The sequence below is a fragment of the Cnephaeus nilssonii genome (assembly GCF_951640355.1).
Source record: "Cnephaeus nilssonii genome assembly, chromosome: 13".
NCBI classification, from domain to species: domain Eukaryota; kingdom Metazoa; phylum Chordata; class Mammalia; order Chiroptera; family Vespertilionidae; genus Cnephaeus; species Cnephaeus nilssonii.
Window position 1 is genome coordinate 16791161 of NC_137084.1, and position 16514 is coordinate 16807674.

General features: G+C 44.6%; 1 protein-coding gene across 10 annotated transcripts in view; it reads right to left on the reverse strand.

Annotated features, from left to right (window-relative positions):
* AMBRA1 (autophagy and beclin 1 regulator 1) overlaps nt 1-16514 on the reverse strand; it is a 169095-nt gene that overhangs the window by 23520 nt on the left and 129061 nt on the right. For all 10 annotated transcript variants that reach the window (XM_079788544.1, XM_079788540.1, XM_079788542.1 and 7 more), the window contains 2 exons: nt 8898-9086; nt 7907-8061 (listed from right to left, as the gene is read on the reverse strand). In XM_079788544.1, coding sequence (XP_079644670.1) covers nt 7907-8061; nt 8898-9086 — 344 coding nt within the window. The remainder of the gene's footprint in view (nt 1-7906; nt 8062-8897; nt 9087-16514) is intronic.

Sequence of the window (16514 nt, forward strand, 5' to 3'; positions counted from 1 at the left end):
TTATATTCTGCACTGGAGTTTAGAACTCACAGAATGTTGACTTTATAGTGGTTATTTTAAAACAAGAATCAGAATACTAAGTCACCTAATTCTTCCCTTTATTCAGTTGCAGCAGGAATAAATCTGCCTGATGACCCTTGTGCAAACTAAAGCACTCCTTGGAGTCTGTGGCCCTCGGCTGCTACTGACAACGTGCTGTCGTTTCAAGCCAACCTCCTATGAGCTGTAAACTTTGTCTTATTCATTTGTTTCTCTCAAGGAGATCCCAAGGACAGCCAGAGGACAAGAATTTTCTTTCTCAATCGGCTTGATGGCCAAAAGCCACCCTTGGGCATCAGGATCAAACCACAGAGATTACTTCAGCCGAGGAACTTACTTCTGTGCTAAATGAAATACTGAGGCCCTCGCTGCTCCTGGAACTCCTAGGAATGAAAATAATTACTTCTTCCTGTTCCCACATCTCCAAGCACAGGACAAGTTCTTGAACTTCCTCGGCTTTCAAATCTCAAAGGTAAAGGCCAAATGAGTAGCCGTTCTAGATAATTACCTTAGATAAGAGTCTTTCAATATATTTCAACATTCAATATATTTTGGAACAATTACAGGGCAAAATATACATTAAAATACTTTCAGGTAGGTTCTCCTACCAATTCTTTTTTTTTTTTAATTTTTTAAAATTGATTTTAGAGAGGGAGAGGGATAGAGAGATAGAAACATCAATGATGAGAATCACTGATCAGCTGCCTCTGGCTCACCCCCTACTGGGGATCGAGCCCACAACCCAGGCATGTGCCCTTGGCTGGAATCGAACCTGGGACCCTTCAGTCCGCAGGCCAACGCTCTATCCACTGAGCAAAACCGGCTAGGGCTCTCCTACCAATTCTTGAAAAAATAAAAAATGTTTTGTCTTTCACTCTTGAACCAATCTACTGAGAACCTATTACCGCATTTCACTCAGACTAGAACCTGAGAAACTCACTGGTATTGGGCAGAATTGCGGAAATGAGAAAGATACATTCTATTTTCATAAGGATTTCACATCTCAATACTTTTGTTCAGTCACTGTTTTCTGAGTCACATGCTAGGCACACTGATGGTGGTAGTGAGTAGGGATGTATGCTCATGTATGCACAAGAAATACATGGCACACAGATTTCAAAGCGACACGCGTTCCTGGGACAAACGAGAGTGCCTCCTGTGTTCGGAGCACAGTGAGGCTGGGAACACAGCAGTGAAACCAATGAGGAAGCCAGTCCCCTAACAGGTACGCGCCCGAGAAGCAGGAGCAGGTCCCTTCTGTTCACTGCACTCCCAGACCTGGCAAAGCACCTGGCGTATGGCAGGGTTCACTAAAACTCTGTTGAGTGAAAAGAATAAAATGCAGTATAGACTGAACTTTACTAAGAGACCATGGAGGAAAGACATTGTTGGAGTTGGAGGAATCTGTCATGGAAAAATCTGACTAAATTAATGACTTTGGTTGCAGCTCTAATGTTATTTTAAAATGTTCATCTTGCCCCCTTCCTTCTCTGACAAAATGCATCAGAGACATCCCTGACGTATCCCATACTCCCCCCTTCCCCACAATGTGCTAAAGAAAGGAACTTTTTGAGGATAGATGCTTTGTACCACATCTCAGAAGTCAACTTTAAGATAATTGCAGCGGAAGCAGCTTTTAATAAACTGACAGGCAGCTTTAAGAAAATTAATGAGGACAAAATCTTAGGAAGGAGTAAATCACTCGTGACAACAAAGCTGTCTCTTTTATCCTAATCTCCCCTTAAAGAAATAGTACCCTTCCAGGATATAAAAATAAAATTTATCTTCATTTTGGGTTTTCGCCACTCCGAGGCAAGTCAAGATTACGAGGCTTGGTTCTCTTAGATTTCTGGAGAATACTCTGGATTGAATTAGAGTTCTAGGGTTCTTTTGAAAATCAAATTTTTACAATCTCAGGAAGTATAAAAGATTGGATTATATCACAGGCTAAATTCAGGGCAAAGAGGGAACCATATTAAAGAATGGAGCTAAGACAGGCTAAAAGAGCCGAAACATGTTAGTCACATAAATGCTGGTCACTGTTGACAGCACTGGACACCCATCCGGACCCAGAATCTAAGCTACAATACAGTTCTGACTAATCTGAGCATTCTGGATATCAAGCCTTTTTTTTTTTGTGGTTCATTTTAATGAACATTTAATGAACAGTCATCACTAGGCTCCGTGAAGATGGCTGAGATATGGTATAAAAGAAAGAAAGCCAACTAATGTTTCTTAGTTAGCCGAGACACAGTCTCAGGTTTACTTCTTGTGGTGACACTAAGATGCCTTTTAGTAGGTATCATAGTGACATCTCCCATCCAAGGATAACAGTGAGTTGAACATTGGAAAAAAGAACTCAAGAAATACTCCTTCAGATGGGGAAGGGCCTGGGAGAAAGATAAAGATATTGCTTCTTCTCACTTTTTGGCCAAAGCACCTCTGTATTCTGTAACACACAAACAGGCATGAGCGTGAAGAGCCTGAGTAAAGTCAAGTGTGGGCAGGTAAGAATTTTAATCAGAATTGGAAAGAGGTCTCACAGCATTAGTCCTTAAAGAACCATCACATTAAGATGCTAGCTAGCATGATCCTAAATGCCTGGAATCCTTATGGCAGGAGGTTCTCATAAATCTCTCAACCTCCTGGAAATATCTGAAAGATCTGGTTAATAGAAGCCATACAAGTAAACCAGATGAGGTTCCAGAGACAGGGTAAGAGACAGGGCGAGCACAAAAAGGAAAAAGGACAAAGCTAAATCGACAGGCAAGGTCTAACTAGAATACCCATGTATTTTGTTCTCTGCAGTCATTTGGAGCAATTAGTAAAACAAGGATGGCTGGGCCCCACCCCCAGAGCTTCTGATTCAGCAGGCCTCAGGTGGGCAGAGACTGCGTTTTTGTCAAGCTCCCAGGTGATGCTGATGTGGTCCCAGAGGAACACACATTGAGAACTACAGCCCAGCTAGATGCAAGTAAGTTGTAAAAAATGGTAACAAAGCTGCTTTTTCTCCCTGCTGCCTAGGGCCTGTTGAGAGAGAGAGGGATGCAGATCTCTAGAGCTAAAACTCTCTGCAGAGATGGCATACAAAACAGTCCAAGAACTCTTAAGGTCAAGAAGTGGGGGGAAAGGGAGTGAACAGGAAGAGAGAGAGGAGAAAAAAATAGGGGAGAGCCTGGCCGGTGGTGCTCAGTGGTTGAGTGTCGACTCATGCACCAAGAGGTCACTGGTTCCATTCCTGGGCAGGGCACATGCCCGGGTTGCAGGCTCCGTTCCCAGCGGGGGGCGTAAAGGCGGGGGGAGGTGGGGAGGACATGGAGGAGGAAGCTGATCAATGTTTCTGTCTCTCTCCTTTCCCCTCTTTCTAAAAATCAATACTTTTTTTTTCTTAAATAGGGAGAGAGGAAGGAAGAAAGAGGGGATGAGGGAAACGCCTTCTAACATCCACTCCAAACTAATGATCTATGTAGGTAAGTCGTTCAACACTTGAATACAATTTTACCGCATAGCCACAAAGAAAAGGCTTTAAACCAAATTGACCTCTCAGTATTTGAGGCTGTCTTCAAGAGCACAAAGCTGTTTCAAGGAGAAAGTAGAGCTACACTACTTTCTGTCCTAGATCTTCTACTCCCACTCAAGTCAAAGGAAGTGTCCTGTTTATCACTCTGTCAATAAGATAGAGCAGAGAGGAAAAGCAAATCCGCACTGGTGAGATCCAAACAACCAGTGCCTCTGGAGCTACAGGGTTTATGTAACCAGGGTCCTTTGCGGTTCGTATTAAACCACTTATATATGCCTACAGCCCCCACCTGTGAGAGGAATGCTCTATGCACTTGGGAGAAAGAGTACATACCACCTGTTAATTCCTGTGCTGAAAGCACTAATCCTTATTCTTGTGTGTTTTTTTGTTTTGTTTTGTTTCTTAATCTTCACCCCAGGGTATTTTTTTCCATTGATTTTAGAAAGAGTGGAAGAGAGAGGGAAAGACAGAGAGGAATATCGATGTGAGAGAAACATATCGATTGCCTCCTGCACGCACCCCAACCAGGGCCCGTGGGGAGGAGTCTGTAACCGAGTTATATGCCCTTGACGGGAATTAAATGTGGGACCCTTTGGTCCGCAGGCAGATGCTCTATCCACTGAGCCAAACCAGCTAGGGCTATTCTTGTTTTCTAGCTCAAAAGGACTCAGCATCTTCCCACCCCCACCCCTAGGTGCTGACTCTGCCTCCATTCCAGGGTAAAATAGCACTTATTACTGATAGAAACTGGAAGAACAGTTTGGTATATGACTATTTCTGGTTTTGTCACTAATTTTTGTTATTATGCTTTCACTTGGTTACAACCAAAGTTATTATAATGTGCAAGTTGCCAGTATTTCAGAAAATTAATTGCAGTTTTCTGTTACTATATTGTGCCTTGTTCCAATTAGAAAATGAAAGCAGAGAGGGAACACAAGCAGTTTAGTGTTTTGAGAATTTAGCAAAACTTTAGCTCAGCAATTCCTAAATTCCTAACTAAAAAACAAAACAGAAATGAACAAAAAGCCCTCCCTGGCTCAAGTGTTAGTGAGTCAGACAGAAAGTAAGACCCTGAATCACAGAGAGTAGCCTATCTGATCCGCAGGAGCCTCGAATGGACAGAGGGATGGGGGAAGACAAAGTATGTGCCTCGTCTTACTCTTCCTGACTTTCCAATCATAATAAAATTGGGAAGACTAACTTCAGTAAGCAGAGAAGGGAAATAGCAAAAGGACATGAGAGCCTAGAAACAGGATAAAAATTAAAATGACTCAACAGGGGAAGAAAAGAATCCAGCACAGAGATATTCAAGGGCGAACTCTGGGAAGTAACAACAGCTGAGAAAAGATGGGAGGTGAAGCACGGACACCCAGAAAGCTACAAGTTTGGTAGGAAATGGGACATACGTGCAACTGTGCCTGCAACAAAATTAGCCAAAGGTGGTATCAAAGCACCACACACAAGACAGCAAGAAGTAAACCTGAGACTGTGTCTGCCTTGAAGAGGCTGAGGGCAGAAACCTAAAATGAAGACAGTAGTCATTAAGAATAGCAGTTCTCAAACTCAAGTGCATATCAGGATCATCTGGAAAGCTTGTTTTACAAAGACAAATTCCTGGGTCCCTCTCGCCCCATTCTTACCGATTTTAAGTCTGAAGTGGTGCCTGTGCAAGGACCCCATGTATTCTAATGCACGTTGTCCAAGCAGCAGAGTTTACAAGCACTGACCCAGGGGTCTGAAGAACTGCTCAGAATAAATGTGCCAAGACTAATAGTGATTAGCAATTCATTTTCAGAAGAGGTTTCATATGGGATTGTGTAACAGATCATCTCTTGGGGAGAGATGTCACTTAGTGGGAATTACAATAAGTCAGTGCTCTGGAGGACCTTCTCTCGGGAATGTCTGTGGCTCAATAAGCTCACCTCTCTGAACATATTACCACAGTGAATTCCAAGAGGCAACATCAAAGAGAAGGAGAATTCTGGGTAGAGAAGCTCTAGGACAAGCCCATTACCCACAAAAGCATTCCTTCAAGGACAGAGCTTGACATTACAGATGGAGACACCCACCTGTTCTTACCTGTGCAAAGAGGGAGATGCTCTACTGTCCCATTAAACCCTTGCTCCCTGTTCTCAGACAAAACTGCACTTCTTGCCTTAAATGGTAGTACAGCACAGCTATCCAAAAAAGCTGGCGTCTTCCCTTCCACCAGTGAATGAATTCAGGGACATGTGCCGAGTGCTTTGGTGCCTTTGAACTTAACTTAAGGGGCAACCAAGACCTAGAAAACCAGAAACCTTTCTGTAGCACGGGGCTTTCACAGTCAGACTGGTGGACAGGCGACTAAAACCTTGTTGGGAAGCCTGGATCCTGTCTCTTGGGTGAGAGGAACACATCCCAAATGGGAGCTTTCTAGTTACTTCAGCTCCCTCTCCTAAGCAGCAGATGGTGCCTATTGAGAATCAAGAAAGCCTCGCTGGGAGGCCTGAAAAATAGCTCTTGTCACGAGGCACGCAGCAGCTGGCTAGTTGCCTTGAGCCCCTTAGCAGGACAGCAGTGAATTACCGCATCTCCTCAGCAGACTTCTCCAACTGCACTCCCTGAGCTGCCAGCTCCATATGTGACAACATCTTGGCTCCCACTCTGTAGCCGTTTGCCCTTAGCCAGGAGTTGGGCAGGAGCCCTGGCTTCCGGAAGAGACTGGAGATGTCCATTAGTGTTGACGAAATCAGATCCTGTCTCTTGATGATTATAAACAATTATTCCCTAATTAGGCAGGGTTAGAAGAACAGCTGTTGGGACCAGGATTCTAGGTGGTAAAAAGCAGACACAAGGTACTCTGACCATCCAAATATGTTTAAGATAAGCAAAATAAGAACATTTAAACTAAAATTCAACTCCATTCTCAAATATCTAGATAAAATAGACTTGATGAAGTCCTCTCCTGATCACTCAATGTCAAATATTTCTGTTTATATGGAATCCAAGAATCAGAACTCTCCTGTCATTATGATGCCAAGAGTAGAGAGGACACTTTTCTTGAGACTCTTTCATTCATTGTTTCTCCTAAATGTCAGGTTCCCTATTAGGTACGCAGACTACGTAAAGATAAAACAGACAAGTTGTCTGTTCTCAAGGAGTTCACAGCCCAAGAGGAGAGTAACATGGAAACAAATAATTGCAGTGTGGTACGATGAGTGTTACCATGAGTGTGTCTACTAGGTATGGTGGTGGCACAAGGAGTGATCAATTTTGTTTAGGAAGGTTCCACAGAAGGGGAAGAGCTTGTGGGCAGTTGGATTTGAGGGAGAAGAGAAGATTCCAGGTAAAGGCACACTAGCAAGAAAGAGCCTTATTAAATTCAGGTGCTTGGAAAGGGGCTCAACAGAGCTGAACAGAAGGTCCCTATAGGAACCAGGAGGGAGAAGAGAGATGGAGACCAGAATGGAGGCCACTCTGTCTTTTTTTTTTTTTAAAAAACAAATGCTTTCCATTCCAGGCATTTGTAAGCGTAGCATTAAATGAGGGGTCTGTGGGATATGCCCCTAAGGAGCTTATGCTAAACCTAACTGGGTGGATTAAACATACACACAGCACAAAACAACACATAAACAAGTGCATAAAACTATAAATGGCACAGCACAAAGTGCTAAGGGAATTCACAGGTTCTTAACTTGAGACAGAGCTTAAATACCATTTAGTTAGAGAACTATTCCAATGCTTGACTCCCCTTGACAGAACCCTGATCAAATGAGCCACCATGGGATGTGGAAGCTCAGTCAGAAACTAGTCTAGTTGAGTCCAAAAGGCTTAGAAGGGCTCCACCTCTGACAAGGAAGGGTCTTAAATAGGACCTTCCTCTGCTACTGAAATGGCAGGGCAGTTAAGAGCACAGCAGCTGCCCAAAGTCCTCATCGTGATTATAATCCACAGCAAAGAACATTTCATAGGTGTATTTTTATAGCTTGATTTCTCAAAAAAAAAAAAAAAAAAAAAAAAGGGAAAAAAAAGTTTTAAGTAGGCTAAATATATCACTGGGATCTTTATGTATCTCCACTAAAGGTCTCATGTGGAGGCAAGGAAGTATTCAGTTTGGTCTTTATCCAAAAATGCTTTCCGGCCTCTGGGGAACCCAGCTCATGATCTAGGGTGTGAGAAAGCTCCTGCCCTTTAATATTCCACAGCTTCCAAAGGTAAAGCCTGTTGGTCATCACGGGCCGACTGTAGCCTTTCCTGATGCCTTAGGAGCATATCTCTGGTCCTGGCTCGGAGATGGCCCCATTGTCCTTCATTCCCCTGCCAAGCCTAGGAGAGCTGCTGTACAGCAGCACAAGCAATGACACTCACCCGCATGGAGGTCTCGCCACCATGGGCCTGTTGCAGCCTGAAGACCTGGGCCACCATGTGCTCTGTGGAGGGGTGCAGCAGGATCCTTCGTGAGGCCAAGCCCACCATTACGTACCGGCCCATGGGGGACAGGCTCACAGAAATGGCATTGGGACCTGAGGGCCAAGAGAAGAGAGAACCATTTCCCAGAATTCTTGCTATTACAAGGAAATAATTTTTCCTCTTAATCTTTTCTCTTCCTCTCCAGCCTCCATCTTCATTTGGTCATTATGGGGTTAACACATAGGACTGTGGTGAGGAGTATAATGTAAAATACCGATTATAGTGTCTGACATATAGAAAGTACTTAATAAATGTTAACCATTGTATGGAACCCATAACAGATTCACATTTTTTAAAAATTGATATACTTTAAATACTATTTAGAAATCTATTTTTTTCACTTCACATATTATGAACATTTTCCATAATTAAATATTCTGTAAGAATATTTTAAAGGCCGAATGGTATTCTGTCCTATCAATGCACATCACTTATTTAAGCAACTCTTCCCAATTTCACATTTTTTTCTATGATAACAGTACTGTGAATATCATTGTATATAAAGCTTTGTACAGTTTTCTTATTATTTCCTTAGAAGTGAAATTACTGGATCAAAGAGAAAATACATTTTGGGGGCTTTTAATACACAATGCCAAACTGCCTTACAGTTTATGAGTGTGCCCGCTTCCCAAGCCATGACCAAAGTTCCTCCTTTACTCCTGGCCATCACAATAGAAGCATATCACTGATGCTATTGTGGTAGGGAGGCCTCTTATTCTGAGATTCTTTGTCAATGCTACCAGGCAGGACTCCTGCAAAGCAATCTTCCTCTGGTCTGTGCCCAGTGAAGACCATTACTCCCACCTAAACCATGCCTCCCTCCCCTAGGAATGCTCATGCCAAGGTACCAGCATCCCTCTGTCACTAGGTTGGGCTTCCTATCCCTTACCAAATCGCTTGGTGTAGAGCATTTCACCCAAGTTGTGGGGGGCCAAGGAGTACACTGCCAGGATGCCTTCATCGGGAAAGCCCCTTTGGCTGCTAGGGATGAAAGCCGCCAGGAGTTGGCCATCTGCAGAAATGTCACAGCTGGCATCATTGTAGATCTTGCAGTTCTGTACCAGCACATTCACAGAGGCTGCATCAAAGAAAGAAAAGAGGGTAAAAATGTTTGTAGTTGATGGGATGAAAATTCTGGGCCAAGCCCTGGCCAGTGTGGCTCCGTTGTTTGAGGTCGCTGGTCAGGGCACATGCCTGGATTGTGGCCTCGATCCCCAGTAGGGGGCATGCAGGAGGCAGCCCATCCATGTTTCTTTCTCACACAGATGTTTCTCTCTCCCCCGCCCTTCTTCTCTCTCTAAATCAATAAAAATATATTTAAAAAATATTTCTGGTCCAAGTAATTGGGGGGCCTTTGTAAGGGCCTGAACCCTCTCTAGAAATGCTAAAGGCTGCTTAATCAAACTCAAATGTCATTAACAAGTAACACTAGAGACAGGAAAGAGATGTCTCCTCTACCACTTTAATATGAAACTTCAGATAGTTAACACAACCACAATCACCTGCTGAGTCTTAGTTCACACTTAGGAAACATCATTTGAGAGATCAGATAAGGAAAAAGTTATTATAAATTGTTCCTGGAGAGCCACTCAGCAGCTGTTATAGTCCAAAAGGTCAAAACCAGGATGAATGAAATGCAAACCCACTGACTCCAGGAAAAAGGTGATACAGGTAAACTTCCTTGGGGTGCGACTCCTATTCACACATGCTTTGTGACCTTGAAGGAAGTCATTTCACAAGTTTGTGTCTTACTTTATCATTTAAGAGAAGTGGAAAATTTATAGACACCAATCTTCTGAATAGCCCCTTGCTAATACTAATACCTAATTCCACAAGTGAGGATAAAGAGAAACAAAGCCAATATCCATGGGCAGCCCCGGTCCGCACTTGGCAGTTACTGAGAATTACATGTGGGTCCACCAGGCAGCAGGCTTTAGTGTGAGTGTGAGTGAGTGTGTGTGTGTGTGTGTAAGAGGGTGTGTGTTGGAGGAATGTCTGCAGGTGGAGAATCTGCTCTGCACGAGCAGACTATGCCTGCAGTTTTGTTTTGGTTTTCATTTGAATCTTTCTCCAATTCCCTACCAGGAAGAAGTGGCTTACCCTTGAGGTGTGCCTGGAACCAGAGTGCCCACATCATGGCACAGGCAAAACAGCACAACACATCCAAAGGGACCAAGCTGCTTTGGGCTTTGTCTCATTTAGGTCTATTTTATATACACACGCAGAGAGACTTTCCTCTTCTTATTCAAAGATTACTTGGATGTCCGCTGTCAGAGCATTATGGTTAAAGGGAAAAAAGAAAAAAGAAAGAAAGCCAAGCTCAGCTGCCCTCACCAGATTCCAGGTGATCTAGTCCAGTAAGCCAAAAGACATGACCTGGGAGGTCAAGGGCAAGTTTCACCACAAAATTACCTTAAGGAAAACAAAACAGAAATACTTTTCAGGGGCCTTGAAGCTTATGAAATCAGGGACTCAGATAAAACTAAAACTCTATATTCATCCCCCTTTTCCTGTGTTACTAATGAAGCAAGAGATGACAGAGTAGATCAAAAAAGACATCTGAACACATTGATTAGGCTATTGTGCCAATTCTCTGGGGCTGACACCAACAACACCATTACGCATAAAACTGAGGAGGGACCACAAGGATGGTTCTGTTTGCTAACTAATAAAATAATGACATCCAAATACTCACTGCCACCATTAGGGCTCTGTACTGCTCATCTTCCAACCCACCATCTGCTCTAGCCTGCATGGCTAGATTTATCTAGTTAGCACTGAGGCCGTCTGCTCCTTATTCAGGGTCCCAAGCCTGTTGCCAAAAAGATGACAATCTCCTCCTCCTTCTCTGGATTGACACGCAATTCCATTTGGGGATACAGAACCAAAGGAACAGTGGGAAACTTCCGAAGTGTATCCGTCTCGGTGTTCTAACCTTGATGTTGGCACAATTCTTAGAAAGATGAAAAAAACTGACAATTTACATTATAACCATGAAAAGCAGGACGAGAAGCAAAGTAAAGAAATCATAAATATTAAGTAGGACATGAAAATAAATAGGGAAAGAGATGGGATGCTGTGGACTTTGAGACAGCTTTGCAGTTACAATTTATCCACATAAAAATGCATGGTGGGTATTTTATGAAAGTAGGCTTTTCTATTTGTGTGTTAACCGACAATTCAGTCAAACAGACAGAGCCTATGATGACCCTCAAAACGCACTACCAACATAAAAGGAGCATTAATTGCTTACTCCCATATTAATTTCTACGAGGGGCCAGGAGGGGGGAGGAAAGTACGAGTAAGGTTTTCCTTCTTCTGGAAAGCTTGCTTTAGGTCAATGAAAAACGGCATATAGACAAAAAGCAGTTTGTGAGCCTCAAATCCAAGCCACTTTGTGTTTGTACTATATTATGATAATTCCAAGTCAATGGCCATCTTGCAAATGCTGTCCCCTCCACGCAACTCCATCCAATTTCACAACTGCTCCCCCTAACAGCAGTGAGCTTACAGACAGATTTACAAATTAAAAACGAAAAGAGAATGCTGAAAACTAAAACAGAGCTTCTCCAACAGCATGCTGTGTTTCAGAAACTGTGCACGCTTTCACTTCTACCCTAATGAAGGGATGTGGAAGGCGCACAGTGATTTGGTAGCTTCATTTCAGTGAGCACTGGGTGGTGTGTTTACAACTCCATTTTTATTTCAAAGCTCCAATTAGCAACTTACATTTGCTGCTTGTTGTCTATTAATTTCCCACACGGGAATGGAAATGCTCAGTGACCATGGTGAGTGGTCAATGCTGCAGTTTACTGGTGCAGCTTCTCAGGAGGCTGACATTTTGATGAGTTAATTCATATAAGGAGATATTTCTCAAATCTGTTGCTAGTTTTCTTGGGCCATAGAAAGAAATGCACTAATGACAAGGACCCCTCATCCTTTTTAGACTCAATAATAACGTAAACAGGTAGAGAAAAGGGTGAAGTGAAATGTAGCCCCAGACACTGGCAACCACACACCATTGTAAATATTTGTTCTGCTCGCTGGCTTGCCTTACCACACAGTGGGTCTCAAGCGCCAACCTGCCTCAGAATCATCTGGAAGGCTTATTTAAAACAGTATCAGGGAAAGGACTTGAGAATTTGCATTTCTAACAATTTTCCAGGTGTCCTTGATGCTGGTTTGGGGCCATACTTGAAAATTGCTACCTTACCAACAGTCCTTGATCCCTGAGCTGTAGCACCAGCAACCTGCCCGCACTTAAAGAAAAACACATGTGAGGAACAATGATGGAGCAGTCAGCTGTGAAGCAGAGAATGGAAATAAAGGCTAGAAAGAAAGGAGGCTTTTTCAAATCAAAACTGCTTCAGAGCTTCAGGGGGGCAGCTCCAGGGGGAGAAAAAAAACGATGCAGAAGACAGCAGGAAGCCACCATGTTCCAGACTCTGCAATGTAATCTTCTCCTAATTATAAATGATTTCCAAGTGAAAATGCCCTAGCAGGGAATGGGAGGGGTTAGAAGTGCTGATGGTGGAGGAGCAGATGGCTCTACCTTCCTATCAGCTCCATAAATTATAAACAAACACCTTTTACAAAGATCGATTTGTAGCCTGTTGCTGGTCGGCCAGATGAGGCCATGGGAGTGATTAGCAGTTGCAGTGCTTTTGCAAATGCATTAGACACTATCCAAAGGGTTTAAACCAGCAGGAAAATTTCCTTTGGGCTATCTCTGAGCCCCTCCTATCTATCCTATATAATAAAGAGGTAATATGCAAATTAACCATCATGCCATCACAAGATGGCTGCGCCCACAGCGGAGGCGGGGTTCCCATAACAAGCGATCAGCAGGGACCTGAGACTGCGTGAAGCCAGGCGGGACAGGACACCTGAGGCTGCGCCCCCCGCCCAGTGGGGCTTGACTAGGGACCTCAGGTCGCACCCACCGCCTGGCGGGGCTTGACAGGGGATCTCAGGCTATGCCCTCCACCCCGGTGCCAGGCCAGGGGACCTCAGGGCGTGCGCCCACCCCGGCGCTGGCCCGGGGGACCTCAGGCTGCACCCCCAGCCCCAGTGCTGGCCTGGGGGACCTCAGGCTGTGCCCCCCTCCTGGTGGGGCTTGATGGGGAACCTCAAGGCACACTCCCCACCCCAGTGCCGGGCCGGGGGACCTCAGGCCACACCCCCCACCCTGTGGGGGACCTCAGGTTGCGCCTCCCCACCCCGGTGCCAGGCTGGGGGACCTGAGGCTGTGCCCTCCGCCTGGCGTGCGCCAGGGGACCTGAGGCTGTGCCCCCCACACGGCGGGGCTTGACGGGGGACCTGAGGCTGCACCCCCTGCCTGGAGGGGCTTGATGGGGGTGGGGCCAGACGGGTTTGGATCTCGCCCAATGGGGGTGGGGCTGGCCAGGTCTGGGTCTCTTGCGATTTTGAGGCACACGCAGGTGGGTGGGGACTTGACTCTGGGTCCTGCGGCATGCCCCAGACTCTGACAGGAGGAAGATTTTCATATACATTTTACTAATTTTCTTTCATCTCTGACACTTCTATTATAGAGAAAGGGCAAATAGCAATATTAAAATATTTTCTCTAATTAATTCCCTTTTTTATTTTTTAAAAATATATTTCATTGATTTTTTTTTTTTTTTTTTTTTTTTTTTACAGAGAGGAAGGGAGAGAGATTGTTAGAAACATCAATGAGAGAGAAACATCGATCAACTGCCTCCTGCACACCCCTATTGGGGATATACCCGCAACCAAGGTACATGCCCTTGACTGGAATTGAACCTGGAACCCTTCAGTCCACAGGCCGACGCTCTATCCACTGAGCCAAACCAGTTAGGGCTAATTCCCTTTTAATGTGCACGAATTTCGTGCACCAGGCCACTAGTCCTATCTAATAAAGATGTGTGTGAAAATTGACCATAACTCCGCAACAAAGATGGCGGCGCCCACAGCTAATAAGGAGGGAATATGCAAATTGATGCAACAAGGCAAGAGGTGGAAGGCAGCTCTGGGCTGGAGCAAAGGCGGTGCCGGCAGCGAGGGGAAGGAAGGCCTATTCTTGCATGAATCTTCGTGCATCGGGCCTCTAGTCTATATATATATGCCTAAGTGACCGGAACGAGTGGTCGCGATGACACATGCTGACCACCAGGGGGCAGACGCTCAATGTAGGAGCTGCCCCCGGCCCACAGGCCCTGATCGCCAATGGGGCCTGCCGGCCAACCTCCCGGTCCTTCCCCCTGGCCAGCAGGCCCCGATCACCCGGGACAGGGAACCGGGGATGGGTAGTGGCAGACATGGCCCCTTTCCCAGGGGAGGCCAAGGGCTGTTCCCTTCTTGGGGCTGGTGGCCCACCTCCTGGGTCCCTCCCCCCAGGCTGGGATGGGGAACTGGGGGTGGGTGGCGACAGACTCGGGCAGTGAGGGAAGGAGGAGACAGGGAGGTGGAGAACCTGATCGGCCTGATCACTGGCCAGGCCTAGGGACCCCACCTGTGCACCAATTTTGTGCACCGGGCCTCTAGTGTGTGTGTGTGTGTGTGTGTGTGTGTGTGTGTGTATGTATGTATATGTATGTATGTATGTGTGTGTGTGTGTGTGTGTATATATATATATATATATATATATATATATATATATATATATATATAAAAGCCTAAGCAACCGGCTGACTGGTAGCTATGATGCACACTGACCACCAGGGGGCAGACGCTCAACACAGGAGTGGAAAGCACAGGCATGGAAACATGGAACAGACTGATGAATCTCAGAGGGAAGAGGGAAGGGGGAAGGCAGAAAGAGATTAACCAAAGATCTTATATGCATACTAGAGGCCCGGTGCACGGATTTGTGCACCAGTGGGGTCCCTTGCCTTGGCCTTCAGGATCAGGCCGAAACCAGCTCTCCTTCATCCCCTGAGGGGTCCCAGATTGCGAGAGGGTAGAGGCCAGGCCGAGGGACCCCAATGGTGCATGGATCCGTGCACCGGGCCTCTAGTTTCAGAATAAGACCTCCTGCACAGAGCGCGGCAGGTGACAATATAAGCATTCCCCAGTTACTTGATCTCTGTGCTATGATCTGCCCCATACCACTCAGGGTACCCTAATGACCAATGCTATTTACCCAATAAGAGTTTCTCTTAAAAAGTGTAATTCACCTGGCCGAGTGGCTCCGTTGTTTGGAGCGTCGACCTGTATAGCAAAAGGCTGTGGGTTGGATTTCCAGTTAGGGCATATACCTAGGTTGTGGGTTCAATGCCCGATTGGGGCGCATATAGGAGGCAACAGATTTATGTTTCTTTCTTTCCTTTCCCCTCTCTCTAAAAATCAATAAAAACGTATCCTTAGGTGAAGATTAAAAAAAACACACACACACAAAAAACCCAAAACAAAGTATAATTCACAGTGAATCTAATGCGCTCCTTATTTTCCACCCATGAAAACAGTTTCAAAATTATGCATTTGAGGTCTTAGTCACAAACTTCTAATCTCTTTACAGATAGTATTCCAACTGAAACAGGTGGCCAGAATCTCTAGCCTAACTTGAGAAATGATCAAAACCATAACTAGACTTTATTCAGACCAACCACAAAACACAATCAGTTAAAAGCTAATGATGGGAACCTCAGGTGAAAGTGATTATTATTCTAGAGGGTAATACCATGAAAAGGAACTTGGCTATCCCATCAGACATTATGTGCCCTAAACTTCTAGAATGCAGGTTTTGCCTAAGGTCAAAACTCTAAGAAAAATAGGGCTCTTATAAAAAGCAGAATTCTAACACCACACATGATTTAAATGAGGGAGAAAGGTGAGCCAAACGAAATGAATCAACCTAGTTACACATAATGCTCTCTGATCAGCTCGGGTATTACAAGACCCATGATCACAAGATGTAAGAAGGAACACAGAAGGAGAACGATAGAAAGCTGTAATTGGAACGCCCTGACGCTTGTACAAAAAATGTTAAAGGCATCCAAAAAGGCCTTGTGAGACATTAGCATATCCAATACCTTTGTTCTTCTGAATATTTTGTTTTTCTCTCAAGGAAAATGATCTCCAACTGGGTAGAAACAACATGCTTAAGAAGGATCAGAAGCCCATTACAAATGAGACAACAAGTTAAGGAAGCAACTATCTTATTTACATAAACATCACTCTTCAGAGATGAAAAGCATGTTCCTCAGAGTACAGGTGTGACTTCAGAATTAAGGCCATACTCTCAAAGAATCATGGCGCAATTTCCAAGAAAAAGACATGATAAAAAGAGCTAACTTTACTGACCTTAGAGTGTTTGACATGTATTAACTAATTTAATTCTCATAACAATCCTATGAGATTTGCATTATTATTATCCTCATTTTGTAGACAAAGAAATCACGGTGTGGAGAGATTAAGTAACCAAAGTCACAATGCTAGAAGGTGGCTGAGCAGGGATTTGAACCTGGACAGTGTAACCCAAGAGCTCATGTGCTTAACCACCATAGGACAGTTGACAAGGAAAATT